The following is a 17,260-nucleotide window of genomic DNA, read 5'->3' as shown; positions in this document are numbered from 1 at the left end:
AAAATAAAATCCGTTATCAGTCAACCAAATGTTAGTACAAGAAGAAAAATTATCACCTACTCTTTTCACCAAGGCTAAACAAAGATGACGTTTAATGTCCCTCCTAAGGTCCTTGGGCAGGCTCTGAACCAAGCTTTCTTCGTCCACTCCTCGTGTTTCCAACCACTTATATTGATCATATCGTCTGACTCGTTCCCTAAGATCCTGTGGCAGTAAGCGGTGATGCATCCATTGCTCTGAGTCACGCCTTTTGACTCTCATCTCTTCAAGCCGTAATGTCAGAGACTGGAGGTAAGTCTGAAAAGAAGTACAGAGATGATCAGAAAGAGAAGAACAATAAAGAATGTTCATTGTAATAGATCCTTGAATTTTTCAGAATTTAATCAACACTAGCATGGCGTACCTGCATGTTGCCAATTAGGAGCCCAAAGAGAATGAGTCCAAAGATAGCTAATGCTATAGAAAAGATAACCTCTCCAGGAAAAGTACTTGTTTCGAGTCCTTGGCCAAGGGTACTGTGGCACGCATTACAGCAGAGGTTAAAAATAATTTAAAGAATATGGTGTCACTTTTGGACAAATTTTGCATGCTAAATATACATAAACTCCACGCTGCAGTTATACATCTTATGCTGCAATTGTAAAAACTTCATATCATTTGCTAAAAGAGAATGCATATTCTATTCCTATGTAGGTCCCAAACTCGACCACCGTGGTCGCAAAACCAAATAAAAGTGGAAGGTCGACTGGAGGTTAGCAGGGTAGCTGATGATGTTACGAATGATATCATAAACGGTAACACAGGACACACAAATCCCATCCCGAATTCATAAGATGCCACATGTTAGCATGGGAAACATATAAGTTCTAAAGGAAATGACATAGAAGTCACTAGTTCTAGTATATTGTCAAGCTTTCGTCTCCTAATCTTTCAATGGCTGTCATCCCTTGCCTATGCATCGAAAGGCTGGTCCTAGTATCTCCTCTAATCTGACAATTTTTTATGGTTAACCATTGAGCATGACCTACTAAAAAAAAATAATTATGCTAAATAGACCACCCCAACCATCACATGGATCTGTAATTTCTGATAATATTTGTTAACAGAATGTTGATAATGTGACCAGCCTGGTTCTAATATCCGGTCCACCTTGCATGTGCAGAAGTGAAGGCCATCAACACTAGAAAATCTACCATATCTCACAACCAAGAAGAGAGGAAAGCAAGGGTGATAATTGAACTTGTCACGTCCCAAATCTAGAACATAATATGGCTATCTTTTGAAGGGTTTTGCTCTCAATAACATAAAGCCTAATAATCACAATCAGCTAAAATTCATCACCAGTAAAATATAATAAAAATTTCAATTTCATCATTCATCAAGTAATTAAATCAAAATTTATTCAGAGCATCTAAATCTCAAATCATATGCCAAATCTATATATCAAAATTCATAAATAACGAACTACAAATCCATGATCATCCAATATACCAAATTTCAGCTACAAAATTATCAAATTTGCTATGCAAGTCCTCAAGTCTGGATCCATTATTGTTTCTAACCTTATTCATCTGAATAGAAAAAAGAAAAAAAAATATGAACTACATCAGCTCAGTAAATAAAATACATGCTTCCTTACCGAATCAAGCATAAGTTTTTTCATGATAATACAACATTTATAAAATAACAAGTATTATGAAATAAAGCATTTCATAGAGCATATAATAAAATAAATTATAAGTCAGTTATGCATGTATAAATCATAAAATTTCATAAACATGATTCATAAATCATTGTTGTTAAATATTTGTGTCATTTTTCAAAACATTGCTCATAGATATTCATACTATGGTCATTTTATACCAATGACAGGATCGTTATTGTAATCAACAAGTTTCATAATTTACATTTGTTACCAACTTTATACCTATTGGTAGAGAGCTGTTTGTCGATTGTCCTCACTTTCATAAGATTATTATAGCTGTTGGGTATAAAATACCCACAGCCGGAACCCACGGCGGAACCGCCATCAGCAAGTGCAGCTCTGCCCGGACTCCTACGGGAGCCGGGCTCCACCGCCATCAGCAAGTGCAGCTCCGCCCGGACTCCTACGGGAGCCGGGCTCCATCGCCATCAGCAAGTGCAGCTCCGCCCGGACTCCTACGGGAGCCGGACTTCGCCGACGACATCAACGCAGCTCCGTCCGGACTCCTACGGGAGCCGGACTCCGCCGCCGACATCAGAACAGCTCCGCCCGGACTCCCACGGGAGCCGGGCTCCGCTCTCAATATCAACTGCTGGTAAGCTCAATCCGGACTCCTATCAGAGCCGGACTTCACCCTTAACTTTGTTTGCAGCGCAGCTCCGCCCGGACTCTTACGAGAGCCGGGCTCCACCACCGACAGCAGTTGCAGCTCCGCCCGGACTCCTACGGGAGCCGGACTCCGCCGTCGACATCAGAGCAGCTCCGCCCGGACTCCTACGGGAGCCGGGCTCTGCCCACGACCCCTACCGCCAGGAGGACCTCACCCGCACCTCAACAGAAATCAGGCTCCGGCCGTTACCGAGCTTCAATCGACAGATCCACGCCCCCTGACAGGCCCTCAAAATGACCATGACCCTGCTCCACTTCCTGTGGCAGACTCCGCGCAGCACCATCATTCCCTGACAAGCCGCTGTAACCATAGCCGCCCTGCTCCACTTCCTGCGGCGGACTCCGCACAGCTCCGCTATCCCCAGGCAGGCCACAGCGACAGCCACGAACCTGCTCCACCTCCTGCGATGGATATCATGCGATTCTCCTGTCCGCTGACAACGGACGCTGCTCCACCCCTCATAACAGATTCCACGTGGCGAGTCGAGGTGATGCCCACGTGTCTGCTCCATTATCTTTCGCAATCAATTCCCCTGACCGTGGGCGGCCCACTACCAGGCGGTTACAAACGTCGCCATCAGTCCGTTGCCTCCCCCGCCTATAAAAGGGGGACTCAGATACGTTATTCTTTAAGCCCTTTTGCCTTATCCCAAAACTCTGCTAAACTCTCCGTTCGAGCACTCCATTCTTGTTGAGGCAGAGAACTGACTTGAGCGTCGGAGGGTCTTGCCGGAGCAACCCCACCTCCGGTTTAGACTTCCCTTGCAGGTCCCGGCGGCGACCGCGGCTCCCTCAACTCCAGCTTCTCTGGCGCAGGCGGATTTTTTGCACCAACAGGATTGGCGCTAGAGGAAGGGGCTGTGTGTCTTCGCAGCACCCTTGTTCTTGAAGGAGCGCTCGACGGAGCCGTCTCCGGCCATCTCTCCGTCATCTACTCCTAATCCTCCCCCGCGAGATCGACACCCGATGCCTCCGCGCAGGGCGTCCACCCGGCGGTCCACGGCCTCTGCGGCTAGGTCTCAGGCTCCGGCCTCCCCTCCCGTCTCTCAGCCAGCTCCTCCTCCCCCTCCGGCGACGGCGGTCGGCGCGGAGCAGTTTGACTTGCTGGCGCAGCAGGTCAAGGGCCTCGTCGAGGCCGTACAGGCAATGCAGCAGCAGCCGCCGCAGGCGTCAGCGCATCCGGAAGGGGCATCTCCGGAATGCCAGAACCCGACGGTGGGGCGGGCCACCTGGGCCAGTCGCCCCGTCCTTCCCGGGAAGGCGAATCCAAGGGTGGAGAGCCCTCAATCGGACCACGACTCCACCCCTGGGAGATCCCTGCCCCCATTCTGCCAAAGGACCCTCGAGACTCGGAGTCGAGAGGACTTCCTGGATCGGAGGCTCCAGGAGATGAACCGGCGGATCGAAGAACTCCGCCATGCGCCTCCCGCTTACGGTGAGGATATCTGCACTGACCCTCCCTTCTCCCAAATGATTATGCAGGAACCGATCCCGCCGAATTTCAAGCTCCCCCAGTTTGAAAGCTACGACGGGACGTCGGACCCGGTGGACCATCTGGAGGCCTTCCGAACAATGATGCTGCTTTATGGTGCTCCCGACGCCATCTTGTGCCGGGCTTTCCCGTCTACTTTGAAGGGAGCGGCAAGGAACTGGTACTCGGCCCTGAAGTCGGGCACCATATTCTCCTTCGACCAAATGAGCCACCAATTCGTGGCCCATTTTGTCAGCAGCCGACGTCCCCGGAAAGGTTCGGAGTCCCTCATCAACATCAAGCAGAGGGAAGGGGAGTCCATACGGGCCTACATCAACCGCTTCAACATCGCGGCGTTGGAGGTCCGGAACTTGGACCAGTCGGTTGCCATGGCCGCCCTGAAAGGTGGCCTTCAGAAGAATGATCTCTTGTACTCCCTGGAGAAGAAGTACCCCAGGGATTTTGCTGATCTACTGGCTCGGGCTGAAGGATACGCCCGAGCGGAAGAGGCCTTCAAGATGAAGGATGAAGAAACGGCGAGGGAGCGTCAGGCGGGAGATTCTGGTAAGCTCGCAGTTGAGAAGAGGCCAAAGGAAGTCCGGCCTCGCTCCCGATCTCCTCCTGGGCATAAGCGCGCCCATACTCCCCCCCGGGCACGCAGGCAGAGAAGCCCGGACAACAGGTTTCGGCGGGGCTCCCCGCCAGGGAAGTTCCGCAACTATGCCTCCCTCAACGCCTCGAAGGCCCAGGTACTGATGGAGGTCAGGGAGCTGCTCCCTAGGCCGGAGAGGATGCGCACGCACCCCGGGAAGCGCAACCCCAACAAGTTCTGCCTCTACCACCGCGACCACGGCCACGACACCGAAGAGTGCATCCAGCTCCAGGACGAGATCGAGGAGCTCATCCGGCGAGGTCGGCTCGACAGATTCATCCGCCGCCGGCCTGAGGGTAGAGGAGACCGGCCAAGAGCCCTCCCACCGCCCGAACCACAGAAAAGGGAGGAGCAACCCGGGGACCGGCCTCCTATCGGGACCATCGATTCCATCGTCGGAGGGCCTCAAGGAAGAGCGGGAGAACTGTAAATGTATCACTTACTATTTCATTTTGAATCTACCTTTCTTTCTAGCTAACGCACCCCTCCTACTTAACGCGGATGTATCATGACTGGATACGACCCCTCCAAAAACAACGGCCATGTCAGGAACAGGAGGAAAACCTCGTCCTGGCATGAGCAAAGTCGAAGGCCCGGTTCTTTTAGACCGGATGGGGGGAGAGGCCTTACAATGCCCTAATGTGCCCCCACAGCCCTGTTAGGGACAGGAGGAGAACCTCGCCCTAACTTGAGCAAAGTCGAAGGTCCGGTTCTTTTAGACCGGATGGGGGGAGAGGCCTTACAACGCCCTAATGTGCCCCCACAGCCCTGTTAGGGATAGGAGGAGAACCTCGCCCTAACTTGAGCAAAGTCGAAGGCCCGGTTCTTTTAGACCGGATAGGGGGAGAGGCCTTACAACGCCCTAATGTGCCCCCACAGCCCTGTCAGGGAACAGGAGAAGAACCTCGTCCCGACATGAGCAGAGTGGAAGGTCCGGACTCCCACGGGAGCCGGGTCCCCACGACAAAGGTAAGCATCGCCCGGACTCCTACGGGAGCCGGATTCCGCCGCCAAGGTAAGCATCGCCCGGACTCCTACGGGAGCCGGGTTCCGCCGCCAAGATAAACTCCACCCGGACTCCTACGGGAGCCGGGTTCCACCGCCCAAGAAAGACTTCACCTGGACTCCTACGGGAGCCGGGTTCCGCCGCCAAGGTAAGCTTCACCCGGACTCCTACGGGAGCCGGGTTCCACCGCCCAGGGAAGCTTCACCCGGACTCCTACGGGAGCCGGGTTCCGCCGCCAAGGTAAACTTCACCCGGACTCCTACGGGAGCCGGGTTCCACCGCCCAGGGAAGCTTCACCCGGACTCCTACGGGAGCCGGGTTCCGCCGCCAAGGTAAACTTCACCCGGACTCCTAAGGGAGCCGGGTTCCGCCGCCAGAGAAGCTTCGCCCGCACTCCTACGGGAGCCGGGTTCCGCCGCCAGGAAAGCTTCGCCCGGGCTCCTACGGGAGCCGGGCTCCGCCGCCAAGAAAGTCGGGCTCCATCCGCTACTTCGCCAGCAAGGGTTAAGAATGGTGGCAAGGCTTGGCCACATGACGAGATCGGATGGAAGGGAAGAGCCCCTTCCCACGATGACCTCTAAGCCAAACAGGAGAAAGGGTCAACGAACGACAATATTGGTGCTACGCGCGGACAAGGTAACACAAAATGCTTTTTTTCTCATTTCCGATATATGTACTACAGGGCCAGGACGGCCAGTGAAAGAGGGACAAAACGACAAGAAAAAAAAAAAGGGGGTGTCTACAAAAGAACTCTAAGGAGGTCCTGCTCCCTCTAACCTAGGGTGATCACCTCCATCCCTCGACCAGGACTGCCTCAGGCTCTCCACCGTTTCCTCTAGTTCTTCCTTCTTTTGCAGCATATCCTGGAGCGCCTGACGAAGTCGCCGGCTCTCAGCCTCCGCTTCCCGATGCCACTTCCGCAAAACTTCGGACTCCGCCTCTGCGTCCGCGACGGCCTTCCGCTCAAGCCCCAGTTGGATTTTTACTTGTTGAAGCTCAGCTGTCTTCTCCCCAAGGGAGACAGAAATCCCTTCGACAGTGCCTCTCAGGGCTTGGAGCTCTTCGTTATCTTGGGCGTTAGCAAGCTGCGCCCTAGTAACCAACTGCCCCTGGAGACGAATCACCTCATCCGCCGATCGACGGAATCTCCCCTTGTACTCTTCTACCTGTCGGCGCCAGCTGGCCCGCTGCACGTCATGGCTCACCTCAGCATCTTGAAGCTGCCTCTGGAGGTCGGAAACTTTTTGTGACCATATCTGCTCATCCCGCGCTGTGAGCCGGGATGAGTTCCCCTCCAGTTGGCCGATCCTCCTCTTTGCAGCTGACAGCTCCACCTTAAGGGCGCTGATCCTGGCTTCTTGAGCCCAAGTTCGGTCGCTGGCGCTCTTCGTGCATTCTTCGAGCTCCTTCGCGAAGTTCGCCTTCCTCCGGCTGTAGTCCATGATTGCCTTCACTTGGAGACTCCTGAAGTGGGCGGCCTCAGCGGCGGCCTCGGAATAGCATTTTTTCGATTTGCGGAGCTCGTCCTCCGACTTTTTCAACCTCTTCGTCAGGCGGAGGACCTCCCTTTTTAGCCGTTGGATAGTTGACTTCAGCGGGACCCCTAGGGGCAAGGGGAGTGCTTCGGCGGGACACTGCCATCGGAAGAAGCAAACGTTAAAGACCAGCTTATTACAAGAAGAAAGGCAGAAAAGAAGGAGCAGGGGAAGGAAAGGCCATCCACAATAAGAAATTCAACTTTATTGATTAATTTTGAAGACAAGCGGAAAGGAAATATGGCGACAAAAGAAAGATACAAGGTCGGAGGTCTCAGACCTCGGGGGCTGGAGGTGGAGAGCTCGGCGCGGGGGGCGCAACTGCGGCAGCAGCGGACGAAGGGGCGGCCTCGTCGTCAGACTCCTCCAAAAAGCCGAGATCAAGGTCGGGATATCTGCTGGCCACCCTCTCTCGGCAGAGCTCGAACCCCTTGGTGAACGCCTCCAGGCCGAACTGGACGTTCAGCTCCCTCATCTCCGCGGAGGTCTTGAACTCCTCCACCGCAAGGGTCCTGGCCTCCGAGACCAGAACCGGAGTTTGCTCGGCCAGATGGGCGACCTCGGCCTCCGTCTTCCTTGCCGACTCCTCCAGGCTTCGCCTCTCCTCCTCCCGGACACGTCTTTCCTCTTCCCGGTCTTGTCTCTCTCTCTCCAGGGTCTCCCGGAGGGCGGCCACCTCGGCCGTCTTCGCTTGAAGACGAGCAACCTCGTCTTGGCAGCGCTCCTCCGCCCGAAGGAGGTCCCTTCTCATGCGGCCCGACGCCTCGACATAGGCGAAGAGCTGGTGCCCGATCTGCAAAGACAGATGGAGAATTACAACAAAGACCGAGCAACTGTGCAAATAAAAATCCGCTTACCTCAAGAAAGGACCCCAAGGTGTCCCAGGTCCGCTGCTCGGGATCGGCACGGTCGATCCTCTCCACGACATCGGACAGAATGCAACCATCGAGCAGCCGACGGATCAGAGCCTTGTCGTTGAAGGGTTCTCCGATCCCCCCTCGGAGCAGACGGACTCGTCTGCAGCGGCTCGGTGGCTGCTCGGCCTGCGGGCCACCGATTTTCTCCTCCTCCCCGCGGCGGGCGCCTCCGTGGGGCGGACCTCCGGAATGGGGGCCCCGGTCGGCGGGCTCCTTGAGGGAGCCCGGGGGGCCGCTGGCTCGGCATCCGAAGGAATGTCGATTGCCGGGGTCGCCTGGACGGGCGCGGCCAAGCTCGTCTCCTCCACCCTGGCCCTCTTCGCCGAGCCAGAGGTCGTCGCGCCCTTCCTTTTCTGGGCTCTCATGGCCTTGGCGAGCATCCGTGTGGCTTCGGCGTCCATTGCTAAAAAAAAAAAAAAAAAAAAAAAAAAAAAACAGGAAAAGAAAAGAAGAAGGAAAAAGCGGCACCAATCAGTCCAAAAAAAAAAAAAAAAAAAAAGAGAGAAGAAGAAGAAGAAAAAAGAGAAAGAGAAAAGAGGAAAAAGGAGAGAGAAAGAAAGAGAGGGAAGAAGAAGACAAGAAAAAGAAAGATGTATACTTGCTGGATCCTGAGGGCTCAGGCCGATGTTGAAGAGAAGCGGCTCCCTCAGTAGGTTTGGAAGGGAAGGAGCGGGGTAACTCAGGAGCTTCTGGGCGGCCTGAAGGTCGTCCTCTCCCAGGCTGGGAGCTCGGCGGACGGAATCCCTCAGAGACCCCCAAGGGGGCAGGCCCAATTCTAGGGTCGGACAGTAAATGAAGAGAAATTTTCCCTTCCAGTTGTGAATCGAAGAAGGGCGCCCTTCAGCAACCCCTTCTTACCGAACTGGGGGGAGAAGTACCACCAGTCCTTCGCTAAAGGATGACGTTTAAAGGTGTAGAAATGTCTGAACAGGGAGAGGGAAGGTTGGACCTCGGCTATATGACAGAGGGAGAGAAACCCTATCAAAAACCTAAAGGAATTCGGGGCGACAGAGGCGAGAGAAATATCTAAGAAACGAAAGAAGGCGGCAACAAAAGTAGGAAGCGGAAGCCGGAGTCCGGCACGGAATGCCTCCTGGTACAAACAAAAGCGACCAGGAGGGGGAGCGCTGGCCCGGTCAGAGGGGCCAGGAAGCTCCAGGTCGTACTCTGAAGGGACTCCGTACCGAGCCCTTATCAGAAGAAGTTCGTCCGGAGTCGACGAACATGGAATGGCGCCCGGTGCGAAAACCGGGCGAGACCCTGCCCCGAACGCGGGTTCGTCCGCAGAGACAGGGGCCTGGAGGTTGGAAGCAGAAGAACTCCCAGAACTTACGGGGCAGAAGAATCGGAAGACATTTTTCTTTGGGGGAGAACCTAAAGGACCCTAGAAAAGCAAGCCGAGAAGGGAGGGAGACGCCGGAGGTCAACTCAGGAGAAGGCACAAAAGAAGTGGAAGGAGGAGAGGACCCTAAGCGGTAAGAAGGAGAAGGCGGGCACTAACCTATCTTGCTCTGGGGGCCTGGGGAGCGAGAAACGGAAGGCGCCTACGGCTCGAGAGGGCGTTCGCTAGAGCAGACTCTCGGGGAGATGACAGACGCCAGCAAGAAATCAGAAGCGGAGTGGGGGGCCTGAAGGGGGGAGGACGGGTTTAAATAGACCCTGGGATCCGGCGCCATAATGATCTCGAATCCCCCCGGGCCAGTCTGCATCCGACACGTGTCCCACTCCCCGTGGTAGATGGCTGAAGGCGGCTGGCGGTTGGCAGGGTCATAATTGCGCCGTACCTAGGCCAGCGTACCTACGGGGTCTTCGAAGCATCCCCTCGTACCGCCCCAATTCGAAAAGACTCCGGCACGCGCTCATTTAATGCCAAAATATCTGGGAGCGGCGGGGCGCGGGATTCGAAGGGACGGTTCCGGCTGTACTTCTGTGTACTTCCTTCGTTTGAAATTCAAAACTCGGATGTAGGGGGACTGGTGTTGGGTATAAAATACCCACAGCCGGAACCCATGGCGGAACCGCCATCAGCAAGTGCAGCTCCGCCCGGACTCCTACGGGAGCCGGGCTCCACCGCCATCAGCAAGTGCAGCTCCGCCCGGACTCCTACGGGAGCCGGGCTCCACCGCCATCAGCAAGTGCAGCTCCGCCCGGACTCCTACGGGAGCCGGACTTCGCCGACGACATCAACGCAGCTCCGTCCGGACTCCTACGGGAGCCGGACTCCGCCACCGACATCAGAACAGCTCCGCCCGGACTCCCACGGGAGCCGGGCTCCGCTCTCAATATCAACTGCTGGTAAGCTCAATCCGGACTCCTATCAGAGCCAGACTTCACCCTTAACTTTGTTTGCAGCGCAGCTCCGCCCGGACTCTTACGAGAGCCGGGCTCCACCGCCGACAGCAGTTGCAGCTCCGCCCGGACTCCTACGGGAGCCGGACTCCGCCGTCGACATCAGAGCAGCTCCGCCCGGACTCCTACGGGAGCCGGGCTCTGCCCACGACCCCTACCGCCAGGAGGACCTCACCCGCACCTCAACAGAAACCGAGCTCCGACCGTTATCGAGCTTCAATCGACAGATCCACGCCCCCTGACAGGCCCTCAAAACGACCATGACCCTGCTCCACTTCCTGTGGCGGACTCCGCGCAGCACCATCATTCCCTGACAAGCCGCTGTAACCATAGCCGCCCTGCTCCACTTCCTGCGGCGGACTCCGCACAGCTCCGCTATCCCCAGGCAGGCCACAGCGACAGCCACGAACCTGCTCCACCTCCTGCGACGGATATCATGCGATTCTCCTGTCCGCTGACAACGGACGCTGCTCCACCCCTCATAACAGATTCCACGTGGCGAGTCGAGGTGATGCCCACATGTCTGCTCCATTATCTTTCGCAATCAATTCCCCTGACCGTGGGCGGCCCACTACCAGGCGGTTACAAACGTCGCCATCAGTCCGTTGCCTCCCCCGCCTATAAAAGGGGGACTCAGATACGTTATTCTTTAAGCCCTTTTGCCTTATCCCAAAACTCTGCTAAACTCTCCGTTCGAGCACTCCATTCTTGTTGAGGCAGAGAACTGACTTGAGCGTCGGAGGGTCTTGCCGGAGCAACCCCACCTCCGGTTTAGACTTCCCTTGCAGGTCCCGACGGCGACCGCGGCTCCCTCAACTCCAGCTTCTCCGGCGCAGGCGGATTTTTTGCTCCAACAATAGCTATCTAAAAGCCTTTAAAATTTTATATTTTTTCTTAAAACATACATATTTCATAAATAAAAAAATAATAAAATTCATGCTTGATAAATATACTATTTTCATAAAATATATTTATGAAATTGCTTGTCATAATAAAATATATTTTTTTTATATCTCGTATGTTGATCTTATTTTATAGAAAATATGATTTTATCAGCAATAAATTATTTATATGAAAATATGATAATTTGAAAATAAATAAGGAACATAAGATCCACTCAACTCAATCATCCTAGATCTTCAAACTTTATTAGAAGAATTAAGTAATCCTATTTAAAATATTAAATCATAATCAATTTTTTTTAGTTCATTAGATAATAATAAAAAGAGGCTATTGATAAGGTCATCAATCCGATAGACCATTCGAGCACCAAAGCAATTCGGGGTCATCTTGTCAAAGTTAACTTCGGTCCCTAGAGTAGGAAGAAGGGACTCTATCCTAAGATGTAGGTCTTTTTAGAGAGAGAAAATAGAGGGAGAAAGTGGAGAGAATCTAAATATCTCTCAAACAAGAAATTTATGATCAAAATCATCAAAGATCATATCAAATAACTTAATAGAAGTTAACAGAGATCATATATTATGAATTTATGATAAGCATCGGACTGAAATCCGACCTATTGCATGGATATCAAAGTAATTTCGAATCTCTTGAAAAGATCATCCTAGATTCATACTGGGGTCTAGGGATTAGATAGAGAGAAAGATAGAGTAGAGAGAAAAATCCTAAAGAGAGAAAGAGAGAAAGATCCCTTCTCTCACTTTTTTCTTTCTTTTTTTCTTCTCTTTTCTTTCCTTTTCTTCTCTTCTTCTTTTCTTTTCTTCCTTTCCTTGGCCGAACATGGGAGGGATATGAGTGGGGGCTGGTGCTCAAGTGGAGTGCAGCGGCACAGTCGGAGGTCCAACAGCGATGGCCGATGGCAGTGGGTGGTAACGGTGGATGGTCGACAGTAGTAGGCCGACTAACAAAATGAATAAAAAAGAAGCTGAACAAGGGCCTTTCTTGGCTTGGTTTTTTCGGTTGTTGGGCCTTTGGCTCCAATCGAGGGCCAACACAAAGGAGAGGTTGAGGTCCTTGGTAAGGGACTACGACAATGGAGATGGCTAAAAAAAATTTAAGAAAGCTTAATCAAAATAGGGATGAAAATAGGTATTTCTTTCTCCTATTGATTTTCGGCAAAATCAAAGCTGGTGGTGGCACGTAGGGCCATGGAAAGAAGTGGAGTGGAGAAAGGACATGAGTTCAAGGCTTTATCTCGACTCCGGTGGAATATTCGGCTCCAATTTTCAGTGGCACAAGAATCGAAAGTCGCGAGCTTTGATGGAGGGAGGAAGAAACAGGGAGAAAGGAAGGAAGATGCTTGTGGTGGAGGGTCTTAAAGGAAGGGGGAATCCTATTTGTAGAGAGCCATAGGGTCTCGGTGGCCCTAGGACTCCGATTCCTTCTTGGATTCAATTGGAGAAGAGGAAGAAGACTCCTAAAAAAGTCTTCTCGATATTTTTTATTCATTGGGAACCTGTGACAATTAAATGATGGGCCAGACCGAACCATCACATTCTACCCTACATAAAAAAGTTTCGTCCTCGAAACTTAAGGCATTTTTATTCTCCAAATAAATAGGATTACTTAATCTTCATCTATACCATCATGTTTCTACCACGTAATTCTAATCTAAATCAATTCTTCTGTACTCTTCATCTATCTAACCTTATGAATCATAATCTTAAAGTTAAGTCTTATCCATGATCAAATCTATTGCTCTGATACCATTTAATGTCATGCCCCAAATCTGGGACATAACATGGCCGTGCTATTGAGAGATGCTGTGCTTGATAACACAAAGCTTAACATCATAATCAGCTAAAATTCATTACCAGTAAAATATAATAAAAGATTTAATTCCATCATTCATCAAGTAATTAAATCAAGATTGATTCAAAGCATCTAAATCCAAAATCAAATGCCAAACCCATATCTCAAAATTCATAAATTACCGACTACAAATCCATGATCATTCATTAAACTAAGTTTTAGCTATAAAATTCTCAAGCTTGCTATGCAAGTTCCCAAATCTGAATCCTCCATTATTCCTAACCTTATTTATTTGAACAGAAAAAGAAAAAGATATGAGCTACACCAGCTCATTAAGTAAAATCTATAGTTTCTTATTGGATCAAGCCTAAATTTTTCTATGATAATGCAATATTTAGAAAATAACAAATATTACAAAATAAAATATTTTATGGGACATATAATAATAAAACAAGTCATAAGCCAGTCTTGCATAATAAATTATGAAATTTTATGAACATAATTCATAAATCATTCTTATCAGATATTTGTTATATTTCAAAATATTACTTATAAATATTCATACTATGATCACTTTATACTTATGACAAGGCCATTATCGTAACCGACAAGTTTCATAATTCATATCCATTACCAACTTTATACCCATTAACAGATGGCCATTTCTTGATTGATCATACTTTCATTGGGCTGTCATAGTTATCTAAGAGCCTTTAAAACTTTATATCTTTTTCTGAAAACATATATATATATATATATGAAAAAATAACATTCATGCTTCATAAATATGCTATTTTCATAAAATATATTTATCAAATTACTTGTCATAATAAAACATGCTTTTTCATATCTCCTATACTGATTCTTATTGTTGGGTTCCGATGGCACAGCGAAAGAGCCAGATGTTTAAAATTTTCATTTATAACACCTGACATACCGAAATCCTAATGCTCAGGAACCCTTGACTATAACAATTAAAGCATAATTAAATTAAATTTGGATAAAAAAAAATATCTGTAGCACTAATCCTAATTTCTACGAGGCGTCCAAGTATCTGCCCTCTAACGATGATCCACACAAAAATTAGACCAAGGACAGTGCTCCTCCTTCACCTTACTTTAAGAGTTCTAGCCCCTAAAACTCGACTAGCCACCAGTCGATCAGACCCTCCTCCAGATCTGAGCCTGAACCTCTCAGAACCACCCACTATACCTGACCATTTTCTTCTGGACCTCTTAAACCCTTGGAGCTATTAGGAATAGGCTTGTCTTAAAAGAACAAGCCTTTGTCCTAAACCTTAGAGTTGTAAGAGAGAGAGAGGGAGTGGATAAGAGATGTAAGAATTGAATGATCAATTCATCTGTCGCCCCTTATTTATAGAACCAGAGGGGGCACCAACAGAGAAGACACGATTTATCTGAAAAACCATATCTGGTCCTTGTATTACTTATCTGAGAGTCTTCAAATAGAAGGGACTCATCAGGATGTGATACGTCGAATCCTTCCCTCTTACGCGTGCGTGCCCAAAAAGAGTTGTTCCTTGCATCCATTTCCATTTCAGAATAACATAAAAACTTGCCACGTATTCCCTGATTCAAAAAGGAAGCAAATCTGCAAGGGATGCCTCCTTTTGAAATGGAATTCCAACGACAGAAGGACTCTCAACGCGAAGAGTTGCATGTGTCTTTCTTCTGTCGTGCACGCGCACGCCCAGTAAAGGGCGTCAAAAGCAATGCTCCATTACTTGATAAATTTTCATTCTTATCTCACCAAATCAACATTTAAATCTGATCCTTATCTAGAAAAATATCAGATAATAATGTCGCCTAAGACTCCTTACAACAGAAGGAGTCTCGCATCTCTTCGCACGACCAAGGAACACCTCGCACGTGCACCTCACTTCTAAAAGATTTCCCATGCCAATCCAAAAAGATTTTTCATACTTTAAATGGCGTACCAGGTGGTTAAGATTCTGATCTTATTGTCATCTGAGTTAGAGACCCAAAGCAGAAGGACTCTTGATTCTTCTGCACACCAAAAAGGAGAGCGCGTGCGCACCTCTCAAATTTGTGCCAAGAGTCCTCATCCGAGAGAACTCTTATTTTTTGGCGTTAACTTGAAATGAGATGCCCCTTTTTGGGCTACCTCCAGGTGGCACAACCTAACCCAATTGCTCACCCAATTGGGTTAGCAAATTAGCAAGGATTGAGACCAAATTTGATCTCCCAAGGAACTAGGATTTTCATACATGCTAGCATGCTTATCGAAATCCTGATTGGATCAAAAATTTCAATCAACCTTATCGAAAGGGTCCTTGGCCAATTTTCTTATGTGTGTGACCTATTGGGTTCCATATCTATCCAACAGTAGTCCAGATACAAGTTGACCTAATTTGATTAAACTCTAATCTAACGATTTAGATTCAATCGAGCTAATCCGAGTTCAACAATCAAAATCCTTTCTAATTGATGATCGAATTAAACTCTTTAATTCGATCAAATTTACAAGTCAAGATTGATGTCTAACAACTATCATGACTATCTAGAAGATGTGAAATTAGATGAAAAGATCAAATATATCCTTCAGTGACAAGTTACCGTACAATCCAATCCTTCGATCATCCCTACATCTTGAATATATTTATGAGTATAGAATAATGTCAAACTCAAATACATATTTATATTGATTCTCCATCAACCAATGATGCCTCCGATGATGAAGCATTAGAAACTCTTTCTAATCTCTATCCTACTTTTGGCTAAAATTTTTTTTCTGATTTATCTTGCAATGAGAATTCACAAGATGCAATCTCCTCTTACTAGGAGTGATTGATTGCATATTGACCGACTCACAATTTTCATACACACTCCACTATATCCAGAACATCCCATACATGTCTTAATACCATGCCTAGGTATGAACCAAAATATAGGTTCATGTGCACAAGATTCCATGGTGATCTCAGATCTAAAGATCACTTGCATAATTTTCACTTAGAGAATCATCTTTGACATATAAGTAAAGCTTCCATAAGATGTTCCCTATCGACAAGTCAATTCAGTGAACTCGTATTCAAATGAGCATCCACATCCTTGTATTAGTGTCCCTACACAAGTGGCTAGTGAGATCAGCCACCCTCTCCATCGAGTATACACAGGATGTGCTAGTCTTTCCGAAATATTGATCTCCAACTCAATGCTCCCACGATCAGAAATATTTAAGATTAAGATTTTAGGATTTTAGGTCTTACTAGCATGACCCATTCATGTCTCTTAAAATCATTGTCCTAATCTTTGAGGTTCATCATAATCTTAAATAGAATAAGATGCAGCTAAAATGATGAATCAATACCTCATTTTATTATCAAATAATAAATATCATTACATGAGTTGAAAAATTATAAAGAAAAGTCTTATCGCAACATACATGCGATTGACTTGTAGGGCACTCTTCTTTCACTTATTTTATGAAAAACTTGATTTCATCAGTAAGAAATCATTCACACAAAAATATGATAATTTAAAAATAAATAAAGAACATAAGATCCACTTATCTCGATCATCCTAAATCTTCAAACTTTGTTAGAAGAATTAGATAATTCTATTTAAAGTATTAAATTATAATCAATTTTTTTAATTAATTAAATAATAATAAAAGGAGGCTATTGATTAGATGATTAGTCTAATATACCATCTAAGCACCAAAGCAGTTTGGGGTCATCTTGTCGGAGTCAACTTCAGTCCCTAAAGCAAAAAAGTGTGACTCTATCATAAGATATAGATCTTTCTAGAGAGAGAAAGTGGAGAGAGTCCAAATATCTCTAAAAAAAATTCATGATCAAGATCATCAGAAGTCATGTCATGATGATTCAATAGGAATTAACAGTGATCAGATGCTATAAATTTTTGATAAGGGCCGAACTAGAATCTGACCTACTGCACGGATATCAAAGCAATTCTGAATCTCTTGAAAATATCATCTTAGGTTTATACTAGGGCTTAGGGATTAGATAGAGAGAAAGATAGAGTAGAGAGAAAAACCCCAGAAAGAGAAAGAGAGAGACACGAGAGAGAGAGAAATCCCTTCTCTCTCTTTTTCTTTCTTTTTATTCCTTTTCTTATCTTTCCTTTTCTTCTTTTCTTCTTCTTCTTCTTCTTTTCTTTTCTTCTTCCTTTCCTTGGCCGAATAGGGGAGGGATATGGGTGGGGGCTGATGCTCCAGTGGGGTGCAGTGGCACAACTAGA

General features: G+C 48.1%; 1 protein-coding gene across 1 annotated transcript in view; it reads right to left on the bottom strand.

Annotated features, from left to right (window-relative positions):
• Window positions 1-17,260, bottom strand: part of LOC105046801 (probable cyclic nucleotide-gated ion channel 5) — a 69,709-nt gene that overhangs the window by 960 nt on the left and 51,489 nt on the right. The window contains 2 exon segments of the mRNA XM_029265061.2: window positions 61-297; window positions 404-515. Of these exon segments, the coding sequence (XP_029120894.2) occupies window positions 61-297; window positions 404-515 (349 nt within the window).

Source organism: Elaeis guineensis, chromosome 6 (assembly GCF_000442705.2).
Source record: "Elaeis guineensis isolate ETL-2024a chromosome 6, EG11, whole genome shotgun sequence".
Taxonomy (NCBI): Eukaryota; Viridiplantae; Streptophyta; class Magnoliopsida; order Arecales; family Arecaceae; genus Elaeis; species Elaeis guineensis.
This window is presented reverse-complemented; position numbering and strand designations above follow the sequence as displayed.